This window comes from Phyllostomus discolor, chromosome 13 (assembly GCF_004126475.2).
Source record: "Phyllostomus discolor isolate MPI-MPIP mPhyDis1 chromosome 13, mPhyDis1.pri.v3, whole genome shotgun sequence".
NCBI classification, from domain to species: domain Eukaryota; kingdom Metazoa; phylum Chordata; class Mammalia; order Chiroptera; family Phyllostomidae; genus Phyllostomus; species Phyllostomus discolor.
Genome location: NC_040915.2, coordinates 6,753,055 through 6,774,779, shown reverse-complemented (window position 1 = coordinate 6,774,779; position 21,725 = coordinate 6,753,055). Strand labels below are relative to the sequence as shown.

Sequence of the window (21,725 nt, the reverse complement as noted above, 5' to 3'; positions counted from 1 at the left end):
TTGTATTTAAAACAAAAAAAAATGTAGGTCTGCATTGTCTTCCATATTTTTAGCCTTATATACATTAAAAAGATTGCTTCCATAAAGGTTTCTTCTACCTTCTAGCAGATGCTATCCTAACACTAATCCAAAAATGACAAAATAAGGCCCATCCAAAGATTAAAACAATTCAACTACAGAACCTGACACGAACAAAAGAAAATAACAATATTTACCATCAGTTGGCGGGCAGTTTCTTCTTCCTTTTCTTGTCTCTCTCTCACAAGTTTGTGAAAATTTTTAATCTGTCTTTCACTGAATGGTCCACGCTCAAAGCCATCCAATTCCAATTGTGTTGCCAAAGATTGAATTAATGAATCTCTAGCGCGAATGTTTTCTTGATGGCGATCCGCTTGTAGCTGTAGACGACCTTAAAAACCATAATTTGTTTTCAGCTAATTTTTTAAAAAATTGAAATAATTATACATTCACATACAGTTGTAAAAGTAATACAGCAAAATCTCTTACAGTCTTTGCCCAGTTTCCTCAAGTAGTGACTGTGATATTGTAATATAATAAGAAATACATATTTGGTCTTTGCCCCTTGTTCCCTGACACAGAGATCCTAAAACTCTTAAGAATTTCTGAGTGACAGAGGCGAGAGGAGTGTCTTTTGTTGTTCGTTGTAAATCCTTTTCAACCACACCTGAGTTTATTCTAAGGCACTGTCTCCTGGAGGATGGGAACTGGTTATCAAAGGAATCAACTGTGGATTATAGAGTAGGAATTTTCAGTACCTTCTCCCCCAACTCTGGGGAGAAGCTGAAGATTCAGTTCAATCACCAATGGCCAATAATATAATCAATCATGTTTACATAATGGAACTTCCATAAAACCCCTAAATGATGAGGTTCAGAGAGCTTGCAGGTTGGTGCAGGAGGTGCAGGAAGAGGGCCACACCCCTTTCCCATATCTTGCCCGATGAATCTTTTCCTTTTGGCTGCTTCTGAGCTGTACTCTTTATAATAACATGGTAATAGTGTTCCCCTGAGTGCTATGAGCTGCTATAACAAACTACTGAACCCTAGGAAGGGGCTGTGGGAATGACTGGCTTATAGTCATTTGGTTGGAAGTACAGATGACACAACTTGGACCTTACAATTGGTACTGGAAGTAGGAGGCAGTCTCGTGAACTGAGCCCTTAATCTGTGGAGTCTATGCTAATTCTGGACAGTTAGTGTTAGAACCTAATTAAATTATAGGCCATCCCGTTGCCCAGAATTGGAGACTCACTTGGTATGAAAAAAAATGCACACACCTGGTGTCAGAGTTATTGTGACTAGAAAACTATTTTCTTTTAGTAACATTTTGGAAACCTATAAAGTAAATTCTCACTTAAAGTCATGGATAGATTCTGCAACTTTAAGTGAAATGACATAAAGAAATCAAATTTAGGACTTCCGGCAAGATGGAGGCATAGGTGGACGCACCATACCTCCACGCACAACCAAGATTAGAACAACAACAATTTAGAGTCAGAATAACATCCAGAACTGACAGAGAATTTATCTGAATGGAAGTCGGAGTCAGACAGCCAAGAAGTTGAAGTAGACCCGTTCATCCAGACCAGTAGAGGGGCTGAGAGGAGGAGTGGGTGCAGGTCTAGTCGCGGAGATGGGAGGGGGGGACTGGGCGCATAAGGCAACTGGGAGCGCGTAAGCCTTCCGGGACACAGCAGTGGACCCTGAGTACATAAGTGGCGGCTGGCGGACCCAGTGAGGCGGCATTGTAGACCAGGGCAGAGCGCACAACCCAGGAACCCAGAGAAGGGACTGAGATCTCAGGAGAACGGAGCTACCACCACTGTTCCCTCCCACTCCCACCCCCACATACGACGTCACAATCTAGCAACTGGGGTGCCCACCCCCGGTGAACACCTAAGGCTCCTCCCCTCACTGTAACAAGAGCGACCAACCGGAAAAAAAAAAAAAGGAGAGAGAGAGAGTAAGTAACATGTCTCCAACAGAAGAACAGATCAGTCCCCCAGGACTCATCCTTTTGAGCGACCAAGAGATAGCCAATCTATCAGATGCACAGTTCAAAACACTGGTGATCAGGAAGCTCACGGAATTGGTTGATTTTGGGCACAAATTACATGAAAAAATGCAGGTTACCATAAAAGAGATGAAGGAAGATGCACGGAGAACCAATAGTGAAGGGAAGGAAACTGGGACTCAAAACAATAGAGTGGACCAGAAGGAAGAAAAAAAACAACCAAGCAGGAAAGAATGAAGAAATAAGAATTCAAAAAACTAGGAGAAGCTTAGGAACCTCCAGGACATCTTTAAACGTTCCAACATCTGAATTATAGGGGTACCAGAAGGGGAAGAGGAAAAGCAACAGATTGAACACATATTTGAACAAATAATAAAGGAGAACTTCCCCATTCTGGCAAAGGAAATAGACTTCCTGGAAATCCAGGAAGCTCAGAGAGCCCCAAAGAAGTTGGACCCAAGAAGAAACACACCAAGGCACATCATAATTACATTAGCCAAGGTAAAAATGGAGGAGAGAATCCTAGAAGCAGCAAGAGATAAGGGGACAGTAACCTACAAAGGAGTTCCCATCAGACTGTCAGCTGATTTCTCAAGAGACCTTACAGGCAAGAAGGGGCTGGAAAGAAATATTCCAAGTCATGAAAGACAAGGACCTACATCCCAGATTGCTCTATCCAGCAAAGCTCTCATTTAGAATGGAAGGGCAGATCAAGTGTTTCTCAAATAAGGTCAAGTTAAAGGAGTTCATCATCATCAAGCCCTTATTTTATGAAATGTTAAAGGGACATCTAAGAAAAGAAGATAAAGAAAAAACATGCATAGTAAAAGGACAGCAAACTCACAATTATTAACAACTACACCTAAAGCAAAACCAAGAGAAACTAAGCAAACAACTAGAACAGGAACAGAACCACAGAAATGGAGAACCCATGGAGGGTTATCAACAGGGGACTGGGAAGAGGAGAGAGGGGGAATCGGTACAGAGAATAAGTAGCATAGAATGTAGGTTGAAAATAGATAGGGGGAGGGTAAGAATAGTATGGGAAATGTAGAAGCTAAAGAATTTATAAGTATGACACATGGACATGACTAAAGGGGGGGATATGAGTGGGAGAGGAGGGGAGTGAAGGGGGGAAAATGGGACAACTGTAATAGCATAATCAATAAAATATATATATATATTAAAAAAAAATCAAATTTACCATAGACTACTTGATATAGACAAGAGTTAAGTTCCTACGCATCTCAAGAACACTGTAACAATTATTAGGGGACCTGCTATATTACATCAGCCAGGACACAGACACTGATATAGTTCCTCAATCTTATTCAGATTTCCCCAGTTTTACTTGTACACATCTGTATTGCATGTGTGCATATTGAGTTCTATGTAATTGTATCACCTGTGCACGCTGGCTCATCCCTCTACCACAACTGTCAGGACACTGAATAGTTCCAATACCTCAAGAACCCTTCTTGATGCTTTTATAATCATAACCACACTAACCTTTTTCCTGCCCCTCCCCCTACTCAGTAACCCTAGCTACCACTAATCTGTCCGTCCTTCCGTCCGTCCTTCCTTTCTTCCTTCCTTTCTTTTTTATCCTCATCCAAGGACATTTTCATTTGCTTTTTTAGAAAAGAGAGAAATGTCAATGGGAGAGACGCATCGATTGACTGCCTTTGTATGCACCCAGCCTGGGGATGAACCCACAACCCAGATATGTGTGCCCTGACCAGGAATCAAACCCATAACCCCTTTGATTATGGAATGATGCTCCAACCATTGAGCCACACTGGCCAGGGCAAATCTGTCCTTCATTTCTAAAATTTTGGCATTTCAAAAATGTTACATAAGTGGAAACACACTGTATATGGTATTTTGAGACTGTTTTTTTTCCACTTAGCATAATTCCCTGGAGATTCTTCATTCATACCAAAAATGCCTAATATTACAGTAAGATCAAGTAAACACTTTGTCCTACCCTGTTCAACAAGTAGTTCTGATTTTTCTTGATTGAGAAGCCTCGATTCTTTATTTAATTTTTCCAGTTCACGCTGACAGTCTACCAATCTCCTTTCTTTCTCCCTTACTGTTCTCTGGTGATTGTGATATAAATCATTTAGTTGCTCATCAGTCCCTTGAAAAACCTATGTGGAACCAAAATAAAGAGCTTTAGTGAACAAGTGTAAGAAGACAGAACTCTGAGGTACAAAATACAAACCAAAGTGTATTTGGTATCCTTCCTTTTAACATACACATGGAAGTAAGACAAACATCATGATGCATAGGTTTCTTTTAAAATAAGTGGCAAAATGGATTGAAAATGAGGTTCACTACAATAATCCCAGAATTCTGAAGTAGAACTAACTTTTACCACCACAAACCTTTTCCATTTTCTGTTCCAGTTCACTATTATCTTTCTCCATTTGCTTCTTTCGGCTTTCCAAGGCTTTAATTTCATTGTCAAGTTTCATTATTTTAGAGAGATTTTGTTCAATTTCTTTTAGACGATTCTGAAAATACACCAAAACTCTACATAAATAAAATTCTTTAGTTTACACTATAGATGGATGAAGAGAAATAAGGTGTGCCGGGGCCAGGCCCTCGGTAAGAGTGACCTCATTTAATGCTAACATTGCTGTAAACAGGGCATACAGAAACTGAGGATCAGAGACAGGAAACAACATGCCCAACTCCTCATAGCTAGTATAGAAAAGCAGGCAGTAAACTCCAAGTCTAACTCCAAAGCCCATGCCCTCCCTGCCTTCAACATCTCCCACATGTCACCATTAATTGAGCACTCAGAGACACATTATGTCAAGTATCACACTGTAAAATTTAACCTTTCAAAGGCTAGGTATATGTGAACTGGCTCAGAATATTCTCTCCTTGGACGATGCTGGAGATAGTCTTCTCTGTTTGCCACTACAGGGAAGGCTGACCGATTCCTCTTCTAAGACATCTGTAGAATCTAATTTTAAATTAATACATTACTATAGGGCTTAGATATTAACTGTAAGCTTTCAAAGCTGCACCACAATGCATCCCCAACTTTAATGTCATTTAACAAAATTATACTAAGGCCATCTCTTGTGATTTCTATATTAATGAACAGCATGTAATCACCATAAAAATAGGAACTTTATTAATATACCACCAGCACATATAATAGGTATTCAGTATGTTGGCTAAATAAAATGAATGAGGTTTTTAAAAAGTAATTTTACAATTACAGTTATAGCTATCACTGACTGAATGCCTACCAAATTGCAGACATTGTACTAGATGCTGCTACACATGCTTTTTAATCCTTATTAGACTCTGTGCTCTAAGCAGGAGACATGGAGGACTTAACTTATATACAGCCACATACTTAATAAAAGACAAGACTGGGGAGGCAGGACTGTGCGATGGTTATGGCTGTAGGCTGTGTGCAGGAACAACTAGACATCTGTAGGCAAAAACCTCAACCTCCCCTCACACCTTGTAAAAAAATTAACCTGAAATGGAGCATATGCTTAAGTGTAAGAACTCAACTACAAAACGTCAAGAAGAAAACACAAAAGAAAATCTTTGTTACCTTAAGTCGGGCAAACATCTCCTAGATAGAAAACATAAAGCACAAACTACAGAAGAAAAAAACTGATAAACTGAATTTCATCAAAACTAAAAACTCTTGCCCTTTGAAAGGCAGTTAATAATTTGCAAAATATGTATCTGATAAGGGCCTGTACCCAGAATACGAGGTCTGTTCAAAAGGTATGTAATATGAAAAAGAGACATTTATTGAAGAAGATACAAGAAACAAGAAACACTGTCCATAGAACAATGATGCCTCAGTCCCCTTCAAAGTGGACTGACAGTGGGACCTCACACAGTTCTCCTAAATTGCCATCAGCTGCCCCATTGTATTTTCCTGAATCTCACTGCCAGTCTGAAATCTCTTCCCTTTCAAAGGTGATTTTAGTTTTGGGAAAAGCCAGAAGTCTCAGGGTGCCAAATCTGGGCTGTAGAGGAGCTGAGTTACCTGAGTGATTTGGTGTTTCTTTTTTTCTTTTAAAAATTATTTTATTGTTGTTCAATTACAGTTGCCTACGTTTACCCTCCAATGATGTTTCACCAAAAAACTGTGTGAAATATGATGCATGAGTGGGTGCACTGTTGTGATGAAGCCGCCAATCACCAGATACCCATAGCTATGGCCTTTTGAATCATCAGAATAGTTTCTGTGGAGGAATGTTAAGCTTAATGCAAAATTTGATGCAGATTTGTTGCTCTACTCGCTCATTTTGAATGTGACAGCCACACAGTACACATGCTCACTGAACAGCATCTACCATCCCAACTAGTACAGTGAAGTTGTCATTGTTCACACATGTGCATTCCAGTCCACTCTTTTTGACTGCCAGGTTTTACTGATGTCATACAAACTGTTCTCATTATATTAACAATGGCTAGACTTTTTCTGGACAGACCTCATGTATGAAGAATTCTTTTAATATTCAGCTCATAAGACAAAAAAATTGAAAATAGGCAAAAGAATTGAGGATGATTTACTAAAGACAATATTCAGATGGCAAGTAAACACATAAAAAGGATGCTCAACATCCACAAACATTAAAAAATGCAAATTAAAACTACAATGAAAAAAATACTCAGAGATACAACTATGCATCTAATATAATGGCTAAAATAAAATTAAAAACCAAAAACTAATACTAGTGTTTAGCTGGAAACAACCTAACATCCTTCAACCAGGGAACAAATGGCCATACCATGATATACCCATAGAGTGGAATAACCTCAGCAACAAAAAGGAATAACTACCCACATGTGCAACAACAGAGATTAATTAAAAGCAACAAGCTAAGAAGTCAGAAACAAAAGGCTACATATGATTCCATTTAGGTGACATTTTGGAAAAGGTAATACTCTGACAGAACACAAATCAGTGGTTACCAAGGGCTGGAAGGGGAGGGAAGAGATTGACTACAAAAAGACTTGATGTCCTGGCTGGTGTGGCTCAGTGGATTGAGCACCGGCCTGTGAACCAAAGGGTCATCAGTTCAATTCCCAGTGAGGGCACACACCTGGGTTGCAGGCCAGGTCCCCAGGTGGGGTTGCACCGGAGGCAACCACACATTGATGTTTTGCTCTTTTTCTCTAGAAATAAATAAAATCTTAAAAAAAAAAAAAAGAACTGAAAGAACTTTTCAGGGTGATGTAAATGTTCTACATCTTGACTGTAGTGGTAGCTATGCTACTATATGCATTTGCCCAAATTCATTGAACTAAACACCTTTAAAAAGGTAGATTTTACTACATGTAAATTTTATTCCAATAAACCTGACTTTAAAAAGTATGGGCTTAGGAATTAGAGAGGCCTGGACTCAAATCCTAGCTTTACGACTTTTCCAATGTGAATATCTGTGCCTTAGTTTTCTTGCTAAAAACCTTATAGTGTTGATGTGATACTTACATAATACATTTTAAAGCAATTGGGTCAGTGACTGACATAGGGGTGGTCCTCGATGAAGGGGACCATTCATACCACTTGTGAAAAAAATCCTGTGTTCAGTCTAAGAAAGAAATGGATTGATTCTTCAAAGTACTGACTACAGGCAGGCCTCCTTTTATTGCGCTTTGCTTTATTGCACTTCACAGAAGTTGCATTTTTTACAAATTGAATTGGAAAGATTCTCCACTAATAAAGAGATTACAATTCACTTTATTGCAATGGTCTGGAACCAGAGCTGCACTATCTCCAAGGTGTGCCTGTATTAATACCTTCACTGTGGTACCCTACTTCTCAGAAACTTCTTGGCTTCTATCAGTGTTTTCACTGCCTCTTGATAGCATTAACATTATCTGGGTTTAAATCTTTTGTGACATCCCTAGCTGCCTCATTTTTTAAATCCAGCCAGTTACCAGCTCCCATGGATTCCTTTTTTGACACCTGTTTCGACTCTATCCCCAGAGCACACAACCGAATAAAAGGAGCTAAGACCAATTTATAAACAACAAAAAATACAGCAGAGTGTTTAAAGCTTAGGCATTACTTTGAAATAAACCAAACAAATGGGTAGTGGGACTATGAACTTGTGTTTGAAAAAATAAGAGGGTCAGAGTGTGTTTTTGAACTTGGACACTAATTTCTCAAGCAGTTTCCACTAAAGACAAGAAAGGAAAGAAAACAGGGCTAAATGGGCCAAGGTCAGGGTAAGATGGGGTGGAATGGGAATAAAGTAGTTTATGTGAGAGTTCCTGAAGACTCAAGGAATCTATAACAATGGCAAAGCATGAATTATGGTGCAGTAGTGAAATGAAGTTGTCTCTGGATGGCTGCAGGGAAGGTGATCTGACCCAAACTTTATGTTGACCTCTATCAAAGGAAGGATTCTCATATATCAGTGACAAAAAAAAGGACTTTGGAAATTATCCACTTAAATACCTACTGACCTGCTTGCTATGTGCCAGGCACTGGACTAGGCTCTGATGATACAGAGAGTAAGATTAAAACCCTTGGAGAAGTAATCAAATTCAATGAATTTATAAACACCTCACTGTTTGCTACAGCCTTAGAATCCTGGCACCATTCAATAAATACCAGGCATTATCACAGCCTTATCTAGACCTCGTTCCTATACAAATGCTCCATTTCGCCTGTATAAATTTCCTTGTACTGTTCAAAGACAGCTTTCATTTTACTGTCCATACATCTCTAATTAACCACCCATTCATGGTTAAAAAAATCATACCCCAAACTCAGTTCCATAAAATACTCTCTGGAGAGCTCAGAGCTCTTACAGCTCTGGTTTTTTTCTTACTTATGTGTGCTGGTCATGTTTCCAACCAAGCTACCCCTGAAGAAAATAAAATGTGTTCCAGTATCTTGGTAATTACTACAGTACCTACACACAATTTTGAAGACAACTCATATAGATACAGCATACTTTGTCATTCTTTTGTCTACTGAACTGATTTCTAAACCCATAGCTCTTCCTAATCTAACCACAATTTTCTCACTCCTTTTACCCTGATTTACTTAACCCAGGCTTTTCCTCACACAACCTTGTTTTGATAAATTTAAGTGTGAATATATACACACATATATGAATATATGCACATATGTATTACATATATGAAAAAAAGTGCTGTTGGTGGGGTGCATCTGGGAGGTCAAAGATAAGAAGTAGGAAGAATATCTCTTAGAGTTAAAATTCTATTATTTCTTCCATTGTGAGTATATATTAAAGACAAAAATGCAAAACAATACAAACATACATAAAATGCCTTCCAAACTGCTGATTTAATTTTCCCCATTCTTCAAGGCCCTGCTCAGCTACGTTTCCTCTCTGAAGGCCTGTGACAGATATCCATTCAAGACCACCATTTCTTTTTTCCAAACAGAACTATGGAGATATAACTCCATAGTTATATGGAAAACTCCATAGTTATATGGAGTTATACCATACAATCCATCCATTAAAAGCATGCAATTCAACATTTCTTAATGTATTCACAGAGCAGTACAGTCAGCACCGTAATCTAATCTAGGACATTTTCAATTTCCAAATAGAAGCCCCATACCTATCAGCTGTCACTATTCATTCCCCTCTACCTCCCACTCCGGCCACTGCTAATCTGTTTTCTGTCTCTAGAGATTTGCCAATTCTGGACATTTCAAATAAATGGAAATAAACAATATGTAGTCTTTTATGATTGGCTCTTTTCACTTAGCATATTTTTAAAGTTTCTGCATGTTATACTATGTGTCAGAACTCCATTCCTTTTTATGGCTAAATAATAATCCAGCATATGGATGTGCCACATTTTATTGATCAGTTATTAATGGACATTTGTGTTGTTTTCATTTTTTGGCTATTATGAGTGATGCTAATATGAACATTCTTATACAAGTTTTTGTGAAAATATATGTTTTATTATCTTTTCAGTATAAAATACTTGAGAGTAAAATTGGTGAGTCATACGGTAACTCTACATTTAACATTTTGAGGAACTTGCTATTTTCCAAAGTGACCGCACCATTTTACATACCCACTAGCATGCATGAAGGTTCCAATTTCTCCACATCCTCAACAACACTTAGTACTTCTTTTTTTATTTATACTCATTCCAGTGGGTGGGAAGTGGTATCTCACTGTGGTTTTGATTTGCATTGTCCTAAATAATAATGTCAAGCATCTTCATATGCTCATTGGACACATACATATCTACTTTGAAGATCCATTCAGATTATTTCAAATTGTTATTCATATATTATTATTAAGTTAAATATGTTATTTTAAGTATATTTTATTGATTACATTAGTACAGTATTCCCAGTTTTCTCCCCTTTGCTGCCCTCTGCCCGGTACCTCCCTTCTTTTCAGCAACCCTCCTACCTTCTTAGTTCATGTCCATGGGTCATCGTGCATTTACTTCTTTGTCTTCTTCATTCCTATACTATTTTTAACATCCCCCTGTCTGTTTTGTACCTACCATTTGTGTTTCTTAATCCCTGCGCCTTTTACCCCATTCTTTCCCTGTCCCCTCCCAGCTAATGACCCTCCAAATGATCTCTATACCTATGATTCTGTTCCTGTTCTGGTGGTTTGCTTAGTTTTTGTTTTGTTTTTCAGATTCATTTGTTGATAGCTGTGAGTTTGTTGCCTTTTTAATGTTCATAGTTTTTATCTTCTTTTTCTCAAATAAGTCCCTTTAACATTTCATGTATTAATGGCTTGGTGATGATGAACTCCTTTAGCTTTACCTTGTCTGGGAAGCACTTTATCTGTCTGTCCATTCTGAATGAAAGCTTTGATAGAGAGAATAATCTCAGTTGTAGGCTCTTGCTTTTGATCACTTTGAATACTTCTTGCCAGTCCCTTCTTGCCTGCAAAGTTTCTTTTGAGAAATCAGCTGATAGTCTTATGGAAACTCCTTTGTAGCTAACTCTCTGCTTTTCTCTTGCTGCTTTTAAGAGTCTCTCTTTATCTTTAACCTTTGGCATTTTAATTATGATGTCTCTTGGTGTGGTCCTCTTTGGGTCCAACCTGTTTGGGACTCTGTGTGCTTCCTGGACTTGTATGCCTATCTCCTTTGCCAAATTAGAGAAGTTTTCTTTCATTATCTTTACAAATAAGTTTCAACTTCTTGCTCTTCCTCGTCTCCTTCTGGCATCTCTATGACTCAGATGTTGGCAAATTTGGAGATGTCCCAGAGTCTTATACTATCCTCATTTTTTCGAATTCTTGTTTCTTCATTCTGTTCTGATTATTTACTTCTTCCTTCTACTCCAAATCGTTGATCTGAATCCCAGCTTCCTTCCCTCCACTGTTGGTTCCCTATAGATTTTTATTTATTTCACTTAGTGTAACCTTTATTTCTTACTTTATGTTGTTGCCATGCTCAGTGAGTTCTCTGAGCATCTTGATCACCAGTGTTTGGAACAGTGCATCTGACAGCTTGGCTATCTCCATTCCATTTAGTTCTGTTTCTGGGTTTTTGTCCTGTTCTTTCAGTTGGGCCATATTTCTTTGTCTCCTCAATTTGGTAGCCTCCCTGTATTTGCTTCTGTGTATTAGGTAGAGCTGCTTTGACTCCCTGTCTTAGTAGCATGGCCTAGTGTAGAAAAGGCACCTATAAACTCTGTGGGGCAGAGCAGTAGGTAATTGCCAGGGTAGAGCAACCTGCCTCACTACTTTGTGGCTCTGTGAGGGGGGCTCGTTGAGGGGACTGTGCTGTTGTCTGGCTCCTGGAGGTTTGCCTAGCACTAGCCCTGTTTCCAGTCACTTCACCCACTCCCCATATGTAAATGGCACTCCTCCAGCTGTTGCCTTGGTGTTGAATCCTAGAGTGGGTTTGCATATGTTCTGAGTCTGTGCGGGCCCTTTAAGCTGTCTCCTGAAAATCAGGGAGTTTCTTCCTCTTCCAACTCCTTCTGGTTTATATAGCAACAAGTCATGGGGATTTATCTTCCCAGTGCTGGAACCCTGGGCTGTGCAGTCTGGCCTGGGGCTGGGATCAATTACTCCCTAGGTATCTCCCCCTAATTTTTATCTACCACACATGAGATGTGGGACTGCTGGTGCCCATTCTGCTGCTGCCACTGCCTCTTCACCTGTCTCTGCGTCTCCCCCACTCCTACTCGTCTAGATGAATGTGGTTTCTTTAAATCCTTGGTTGTAGGACTTCCATACAGTTTGATTTTCTGACAGTTAGGTGTTACTTGTTTTGAGATTTAGTTGTAATTCTTTTTGTGGATGTACAAGGAGACGAAGCATGTCTACCTATGCCTCCATCCTGACCAGAGTCTGTGTTATTTTTATGTCCAGATACAAGTCCCTTTTTAGATACATGACCTGCAAATACTTTCTCCCATTTTGTGGGTTGACTTTTTGCTTTTTTGATGGTATAGTTTGCAAAAGTTTTTTATTTTATGAAGTCCAATTTATCTATTCTTTTCTCATGCTGCAGTTACTATCTTTTATCTCCTAGAACCTATGTTCCAAACTATATCATTCATGTAGCTCTTCAATTTACTTCTTTGTAATCTATTTTAAAAAAGAATTTCCTTAATTCTCCAAGTTCTTTAAAAGCAAGATCCAAGTCTTTTGGTTCCTCACCCCAGCACGTGGCATAGTGCTATGCACAAAACAAGAAATATTTATTCAAGAATACATTAATATCAATGGGCATTGGGACAGAAACAAAACCAGAGTTTCTAGTTTACTTACAATTCAAAGATCCATACCAGTATTAATGAGTTTTAAAAAAAGCAAATCAATAATTTTAAAATGACTTTCCAAAAAAAATCTACTATCTGAAACCTAGAAAATAGGCATTTTCACAAATGCTCTTATACTTATTTAGACTAGGAATACCTTACAGGGAAGGTACTCATTGTACCTGTAGCCCAAAGTACAGTATACCCTTGTATACAGGAAATACCCAAATGCTTGTGAAATGAAAGAATGAAATTTGCTTAAGGTGGTTTTTATAGACCAAAGATTTTAGAAAGATATACTCATTTGCAAATATAGTCACTCATCACTTAACAGGGGGGATATGTTCTGAGAAACCCATTAACTGATTTTATCATTGAGCAAATGTCACAGAGTACACCTACACAGACCTGCTACACACTGAGGCCATAGGGTATAGCCTATTGCTCCCAGGCTACAAATGTACACTGCATGTTACTGTACTAAATACTGTAGGCGACTGTAACACAATGGTATTTGTGTATCTAAACACACAAAAGGTACGGTACAACTGACTCTTGAATAACACAGGTTTGAAATGCATACGCCCACTTACACCCACTTTCTGTGAATGTGTTCCTAATGCATTGCCATTAGGACAGTAGGACAGCTACAAAGTCACTAGTCGATAGGAATTTTCCAGTTCTATCATAAGCTTATGGGGCCATTGTCATATATATGGTGCAATGTTAAGCAAAACATCATTATGTGGTGCATGAGTGTATAGCAATGTGTTATACATCAATTCCAATAAGTGCAATTTTAAGACCATTCTGCAAATCATAAAAATTACCTAAAAAGATTGGTCAGTTAAAGAAAAATCTCTTGAAGAACACTAGCCCTACACTAGGTCATTACATTGATAATTACCAATTAGGGATCTACATTACTAATATAGTATGATGACACAAATTTGTTTACTCTCAAATCTAAGATCTTTGGGCAATTTTAAGACTAACCAACTAATGCAGACCTAAGACATTAAACTGTAGCATTACATAATCTCTGGTAATTTTTTTAAAGAAATATATATATCATTCAAACTCATAAAAATATGAGTGCTTTATGGATGAGTGCCACCACGATAAAAGGCTTTCTTTTTAGCATAAAAGGAATCAGATTACCTTCAACGGATCAAGTTCATTCTCATAGGATCTGACAATTTCCTTTGAAGATGTTAACTGGGCTTCTTTACTAGTAATCTGATCACGAATCTCACAAGCTTCTTCCTTATTTTGCTTCAGATATTTTAGTTCTGTTTGACATTCTCTTACTTTCTGACCTTGTGTCTGGCGGACCTGTCGAAGTGTTTCCAAGGCTTTAATGTACCTTTGAAGACATTAAATAAAAAATAAATTTCTGGCTAAGTAAATGATAGCATATTCACACAATGGAATATTATACAGTTATTAAAAAGTTTTTAGTAACTCAGAAAATGCTTATGACATAATGGTAAGTGAAAAAGTTATAGATACACTGTCAACCTGGCAGTAAATAAACATGCACAGAAAAAAAACGAAAGGTAATATGTCTACTGGTTCACACTGAGTAAAAGGTAATAATAATTTTTTACTTTAAAAATTTTATGTGTTTAAAAAAAGTAATATCCAAATTGCAACCATGTTTTAATAACTTAATGGGCTACAAAGTCTATTAAAGGTTACAAACCTTGTTGCTGAAAAAATTTCATCAAATTTTTGCTTCAAAGCCTTTCCTTCACTTAAAGGCCAATTAGAATCTTCTTGATGACAGAAAATAACATTATTTAGCACAGACTTGGAAACCCCAAGAGAACTGATCATCTCTCGGTCAATTTCTGCACACTTAGAGCTGAGACTGACCTTTTCGCCATGCCTATGAAAAAATGAAAATTAAGAAGTTATGTAAAATACACTTCTGGTCAAGATGGAGGTGTAGGTAGACATGCTTCACTTCCTCGCACAACCATAACAAGAATCACCACTAACCTCAAAACATAAAACACCCAGAACTGCCAGAAAGTCAAACTGTGTGGAAGTCCAACAACCAAGGATTTAAAGAAGCCATATTCATCCAGGAGGGGCAGAGACAGAAATATGGCCCAACTCATAAAGAGACAGGGCGCTGAGGTGGAGAGGACACAGTACAGTGCAGAGATGGCTGTGGCACCAGCAGTATGCAGGTTCCCACATTCATGTGTGGTGGGTAAAAATCAGGAGGGACACCTTGGAAGCGAAGAAACCGAGCCCTAAACCAGACCACGCAGCCCAGGGTTCCAGCATTGGGAAGAGAAAGCCTTTTAAGTTCTGGCTCTAAAAATCAGTGGGGATTAGGATGATGGAAAAAAATGCCCGTTTCTCAGGAGAGTCTGTTTATACTGTTTAAAGGGCCTGCATGGTCTTAAAATGTATGTAAACCCACCCAATCTGAGATTCAACACCAGGGCAATAGGTGGAAGGCTGCCAGTCACATATGGGGAGTGGGTGAAGTGACTGGAAGGGGGTAATTGCCAGACAAGCCTCCAGAAGCCAAGCAGCAGAACTGTACTCTCTGTAACCTCCTCCCCCATAACAACACAAAGTGGTGAAGTGGGTTGCCTTACCCTGGCAAATACCTACAGCTCTGCCCTATACAGCTTAATAGGCAAGCTAAGACAGGGAGTCAAAGCAGCTCTACCTAATACACAGAAGCAAATACAGGGAGGCTACCAAATTGAGGAGACAAAGAAATATGGCCCAACTGAAAGAACAGGACAAAAACCCAGAAACAGAACTAAATGGAATGGAGATAGCCAAGCTGTCAGATGCACTGTTCCAAACACTGGTGATCAAGATGCTCAGAGAACTCACTGAGCATGGCAACAACATAAAGTAAGAAATAAAGGTTACACTAAGTGAAATAAATAAAAATCTATAGGGAACCAACAGTGGAGGGAAGGAAGCTGGGATTCAGATCAACGATTTGGAGTAGAAGGAAGAAGTAAATAATCAGAACAGAATGAAGAAACAAGAATTCGAAAAAATGAGGATAGTATAAGACTCTGGGACATCTCCAAATTTGCCAACATCTGAGTCATAGAGATGCCAGAAGGAGACGAGGAAGAGCAAGAAGTTGAAACTTATTTGTAAAGATAATGAAAGAAAACTTCTCTAATTTGGCAAAGGAGATAGGCATACAAGTCCAGGAAGCACACAGAGTCCCAAACAGGTTGGACCCAAAGAGGACCACACCAAGAGACATCATAATTAAAATGCCAAAGGTTAAAGATAAAGAGAGACTCTTAAAAGCAGCAAGAGAAAAGCAGAGAGTTAGCTACAAAGGAGTTTCCATAAGACTATCAGCTGATTTCTCAAAAGAAACTTTGCAGGCAAGAAGGGACTGGCAAGAAGTATTCAAAGTGATCAAAAGCAAGAGCCTACAACTGAGATTATTCTCTCTATCAAAGCTTTCATTCAGAATGGACAGACAGATAAAGTGCTTCCCAGACAAGGTAAAGCTAAAGGAGTTCATCATCACCAAGCCATTAATACATGAAATGTTAAAGGGACTTATTTGAGAAAAAGAAGATAAAAACTATGAACATTAAAAAGGCAACAAACTCACAGCTATCAACAAATGAATCTGAAAAACAAAACAAAAACTAAGCAAACCACCAGAACAGGAACAGAATCATAGGTATAGAGATCATTTGGAGGGTCATTAGCTGGGAGGGGACAGGGAAAGAATGGGGTAAAAGGCGCAGGGATTAAGAAACACAAATGGTAGGTACAAAACAGACAGGGGGATGTTAAAAATAGTATAGGAATGAAGAAGACAAAGAAGTAAATGCACGATGACCCATGGACATGAACTAAGGGGGTGGAAGGATTGTTGGAGGGAAGGGAGGTACTGGATGAAGGAGGGCAAAGGGGAAAAAATTGGGACAACTGTAATAACATAATCAAAAGAATACACTTTAAAAGTAGAACTTACATAAAATAACCTATTCTATTACTTAGTCAATCATTCTTGCTGTACTTGTAAAAAGTCCCGTCATTCATCCTGTTACAGTAGCTTCCTCATACTAAAAAGTATTCGGAAATAATTCAGCAGTTCACAGATAAAAAAAGAACATAAAACTGTAGTACAGAAAAAAATGCAAGATTTTTTTTACATATTTGGATTTTTAAATATAATCATTTAAAATGTTTATAGATAATGAACAGAGAAAAATAACCTATCTTCCATTCTTAGAACTTAAAAATAAGGAACAGTAGAGACTTAAAAGAATAGAACAAAACATCATGATCCACAGCAGACAGGCAAAGAAAGCTACCTTGATCGGGAACACTGAAGACTGTGTAGTTTAAATGAGGGGTTGTTCAGTAACAGACACATTGTAAAAGTAGAGTAAAGGCAACCTCACTTAAATGGTACCCATCTAAGCGAATCCAGGGAGGATTCTCAGTCAGTAGACCTCAAGTTCTACGGTCACACTAACAAAACCATCCAATAGAGAAAACTGCCTCACGGTCTTTTAAATGAGTTCCCTACATCATTATACCCGGAGCCGGGAGCTTTCCTGTCCTTGGACTCCAAGAGATCTCTTAGTATCTTTCAGTGGAAAAACAAATCTGTTTTCTTTCATATCCTCTGTCCAGTATCTGTTAAGACCTAGATTAGGTGGGCAGAAGCAGTGTCTGTCTTTACTATCGTTTATGTATGTTTAAAATATAACACTGAATGAACTGAGAATGTTTTGCCGGGGGATGGAATGGATACAGACCAGGAGGTTATCACATTAGACCAGGAAAAGATGATGGTAGCTTGCAGTGAAACGGTCATTATAGAGATGGCGAAAAACAGATTCAAAAAACATTTAGTTAAATTTATATGACTTGGTAAGCAACTGAATATGAAGGGCAAGGAAGGTGTCAAAATAAATACCTCCATGGATAGAGGAGTCATTTACTGAGAGAAGAAGAAACACAAGAGGACCAGGTTGTGTAAGTTTTTTATAAGGGGAGTGAGGGGAAAGGATCATGAACTTGGTATGGCTGAATCTGAGGTATCTTTGAAACAAGTGGTAGATGCAGGGACTGACTGAAAGAAGGTGAAGGGATTGGTCAACGGACATACATAAAGGACCCATGGACACAGACAATGGTGTGGGGACCGACTATGGGGGTGGCAAAGAGGGGAAAATTGAGACAACTGTAATAGCATAAACAATAAAGTATTTTTTAATAATAAAATCTTTTGAAAAAACCAATATTGTTTTATTATACTACAGATTTTAGATTTTCAGTATCATTATCCATTCCTTAATTCAATAAAGGAGAAAATTCTGAGGAAAAAAGAAACAATTAGTAGAAAATGAAAGAGGTGGTTGGGTACATGGGCCTGAAAACACAGGTGTGGCCTGGAGACATAAATCTGTGAGTCACCAATGAATGCACAGTAATTTGAGCAACAGAATATGAATGAGATTATCTGAGAAGAGAATATAGAGCACAGATGAAAGAGAATCTAGGGCTGAGTCTATAGAGCTCCAACTTTTACTGGCTGAGTAGGATATGTGTATAAGAAAAGAAAGAGGGACACTGCTGCAACTTATCGTGAAAGTAAAAATATGTTCAAGTAAGAAGTGATTAACATCTACCATTTACTGACCTATAATTAACAGAACAATGGCCCTCCAAAGACATCTGCATTCTAATCCCTGGAATTTGTGACTGTGTTACTTATAAAAAGAGGAAATAAGATTACAGATGAAATTAAGGTTGCCCATCATCTGACTTTAGATTATCCTGGATCATCTGGGCCAGGCCAAGATAAAGAGAAGTGTCCTTAAATTTGGGAGCAGGAGGCAGAGGAAGAAGTCAGAGTGACGTGATGTGAGAACTCTGCCCACTGTTGCTGGCTTTGAAGAGGGAGGAGAGAAGGAGTGCATGAGCCAAAGAATGTGAGTGACTGCTAACAAGTGGAAAGAGCAAGGAAATTGATTGTTCCTCGCAGCCTCCAAAAAGGAACATAGGCCTGCCAGCACCTTGATTTTAGGCCAGTGAGACCCAATTCAAACTTCTAAATTAGAGAACTGTAAGATATTAAATTTGTATTGTCTTAAGCTACTAAGTTTGTGGTTTGTTATAACACTCATAGAAAACTAATACATGAGCTCTTACTGCATATTAAGTATTTTATATGCATTAGCTCAATTCTTACAACATCTTTCTTGATATGTGCAATGATAAGGAACTTCTATTTTACAAATAAAAAAAACGGGCTCGCTCACCATGCGGTCTATTTTGTATAGCAATAGCATTATAATACAAAGGCTATTACTGACCTTAGTTGGAGTTGTTTCAGTAGAGGAAGGGGCTGGAGGAGTGAGGAGAAAGTAAAGAAATGGAAACAAGGAGTGTCAACAATTCTTTTGAGAAGACTGGCTATAAAGGGGAAGATGGAAACAGGAACTAGAGTGGAATGAAATCGAGGGTATGGGAGGGACCTGAGTGTGTTTAAAAGCCAATGGCAAAAAACCTGCTTGGGAAGCTAGTGGCTAGTATAGTGCTTTTGGCACACAACAGATGCAAAACACTATTGGTTAAATGAAGGGATTATTTAATTAGTTTAACAAATAAATCAAAGTAAGAGGTAAGGTTCTAGTTAACTAATCTGCTCAACAAAGATGAAGTCTTGAATCTGGGACAGAGTAATTCCAAAATCCACACTCACTACTAGATGCTACCTACTCTAAAAGAATTTTAACAGTCGAAATGGACAAATTATTACTCTTTTCTACTTGGCTACTTCTCATCCCATCCATCCCTACACATGATAATAACATTTTCTTCATTCAATCTATATTTCAGTGATTATGTACCTTCGATTCAGCAACTGTTCATAAATTACTCAAAAGAATCTGCCCTGGCTGGTGTGGCTCAGTGCACTAAGGACCAGACTACAAACCAAAGGGTCAGCAGTTCAGTTCCCAGTCAGGGCACATGCCTGGGTTGCAGGCCAGATCCCCAGTAGGGGGCCCCCGAGAGGCAACCACACACTGATGTTTCTCACCTTCTCTCTCTCCCTCCCTTCCCCTCTCTCAAAATAAATAAATAAACCTTAAAAAAAAGCATTATCACTAAATCTCAAATGGGATCATCATGTTTAACTGATAAACTGGAGTAAAATAAAAAGTTAAATGGTGACAGTGGGTGAGGCTGTGCATGTGTGGGGCTGGGAATATATAGATACTTTACTTTCTGCTCAATTGTCCTAAGAACCTAAAACTGCTCTACAAAACAAAGTGTTAAAAAATATACTCCCCTAAAATAAACTTAAAATGGTAGGGAAAAAATAAAGAAACTAAATGACAGAAAAGGAACATATAATCAAATGTAAAATGAACGCCTACTTTGTCCTGGTAATGACCCCCTCCAAGGTTTTAAACTCGGTCTTTCTGCCCTTCTGAGTGCACACCATGGACCGCTGCACGGCCACAAGCTCGCCGTTGACATCGCGGAACTGCAGGCGGATCTGGGCTCTAACATCTGTTTCTTGAGCAACCTTTCAAGGTAAAATGGAAACAAATGCTCCTTAATAAGTTTCAGAATGTTTCTAAAAGAAAAAATATACACAATCTTACCAAAAAATGAGAGAACAAAAGACAGAATTTAATTTTACTGTTTCATTGATTTATTAAAATTACATATCTCCCTCTATTATTCAATGTCATTAAGAAATCAGGTATGTGATTTTTCCAATATATGAATTTTTGTTGTTTAAGCATCAAAAGCATTTTTTAAAATTTTTTTAAACTAAAGGTTACAGAAAAGTAGAAACACAGTATACATAACCCCCCCAAAATACTTGAGAATAAGTTGCTGATCTTCTGTCCCATCATAAATATTCCCTATAAAACAAGCTCATTTCCAATCATAAAAATCAGAAAATTGATATTGATATATTAATGTTACTACCATAGAGTCCTCAGATCCCAGTCAAGCTTTTCCAATTTTCCCAATATGTCTTTTACAACAAAAACATCCAATTCAGAGTTACACATTGTACTATGCACTGTTCAGAATTACACATTCTTGTCATGTCTCCTAAGTTACTTTCAATCTAGAATAGTTCATCAGATTTTCTTTGACTTTCATGTCTGACAATTTTGAAAATTACAGAATGTCTTTCCATATTTGTCTAATATTTCTTTATGACTATGATCTGATTATGCACCTTTGGCAGGAACATTATAAAAGTGGTATGTTCCCTTCATTGCATCTTGTCAGATGGAACATGATTTCAATTTATCTTACTACTGGATATTAACCATCAATCTCTTGATAAAAGTGGTATCTGCCAGGATTCTCCACCATAAAGTTATTTTTTTTACTACTTTTCTGTTAGTAAATATTGGGAGAGAGATCCATTATGATCATGTAAATATCTCATACCTTATTAAGCTTTCCTCCACAAGTTTTAGCATCTTACATGATTACAACTATTAAAAGATTGAAATAGCAATTTTCTAGTTCCATTATTTCTTCTATATTTATTAGTTAAGATACTACAAACTTCTAGTCAAGCTGGTAGAGAAGCTAAATGCTGTGCCCACCTCCTCCCATGACCACATTAAAATTACAACTAAGTTATAGAACAACCATCACTGAGAGCCACAGGAAACCTCACTGAATAGAAGTTCTATGACCAAGAATATAAGTAAAGAAGAAGGTGCATCAAGGACTGGCAGGAGAGGCAGAGACGCAGAACAGGCAGGTCTCACACCCAAAATGTGATAATTAAGAATCATGAGAGCCCTGGCCAGAGTGGCTCAGTTGGTTGGAGTGTCACCCCATAGACCATAAGGTCACAGGGTTCAATTCCCAATCAGAGTACATACCCAGGTTGTGGGTTCCAGAAAGGGAAGCTAATCAATGTTTCCCTCTCACACTGATG

The 21,725-nt window shown here is 38.2% G+C and overlaps 1 protein-coding gene across 1 annotated transcript in view; it reads right to left on the bottom strand.

Annotated features, from left to right (window-relative positions):
• Positions 1 to 21,725, bottom strand: part of RAD50 (RAD50 double strand break repair protein) — a 76,969-nt gene that overhangs the window by 44,216 nt on the left and 11,028 nt on the right. The window contains exons 3-8 of the mRNA XM_028527377.2: positions 20,182 to 20,333; positions 14,475 to 14,660; positions 13,931 to 14,135; positions 4,425 to 4,553; positions 4,022 to 4,187; positions 216 to 409 (exon numbers count right to left, since the gene is read on the bottom strand). Of these exons, the coding sequence (XP_028383178.1) occupies positions 216 to 409; positions 4,022 to 4,187; positions 4,425 to 4,553; positions 13,931 to 14,135; positions 14,475 to 14,660; positions 20,182 to 20,333 (1,032 nt within the window). The remainder of the gene's footprint in view (positions 1 to 215; positions 410 to 4,021; positions 4,188 to 4,424; positions 4,554 to 13,930; positions 14,136 to 14,474; positions 14,661 to 20,181; positions 20,334 to 21,725) is intronic.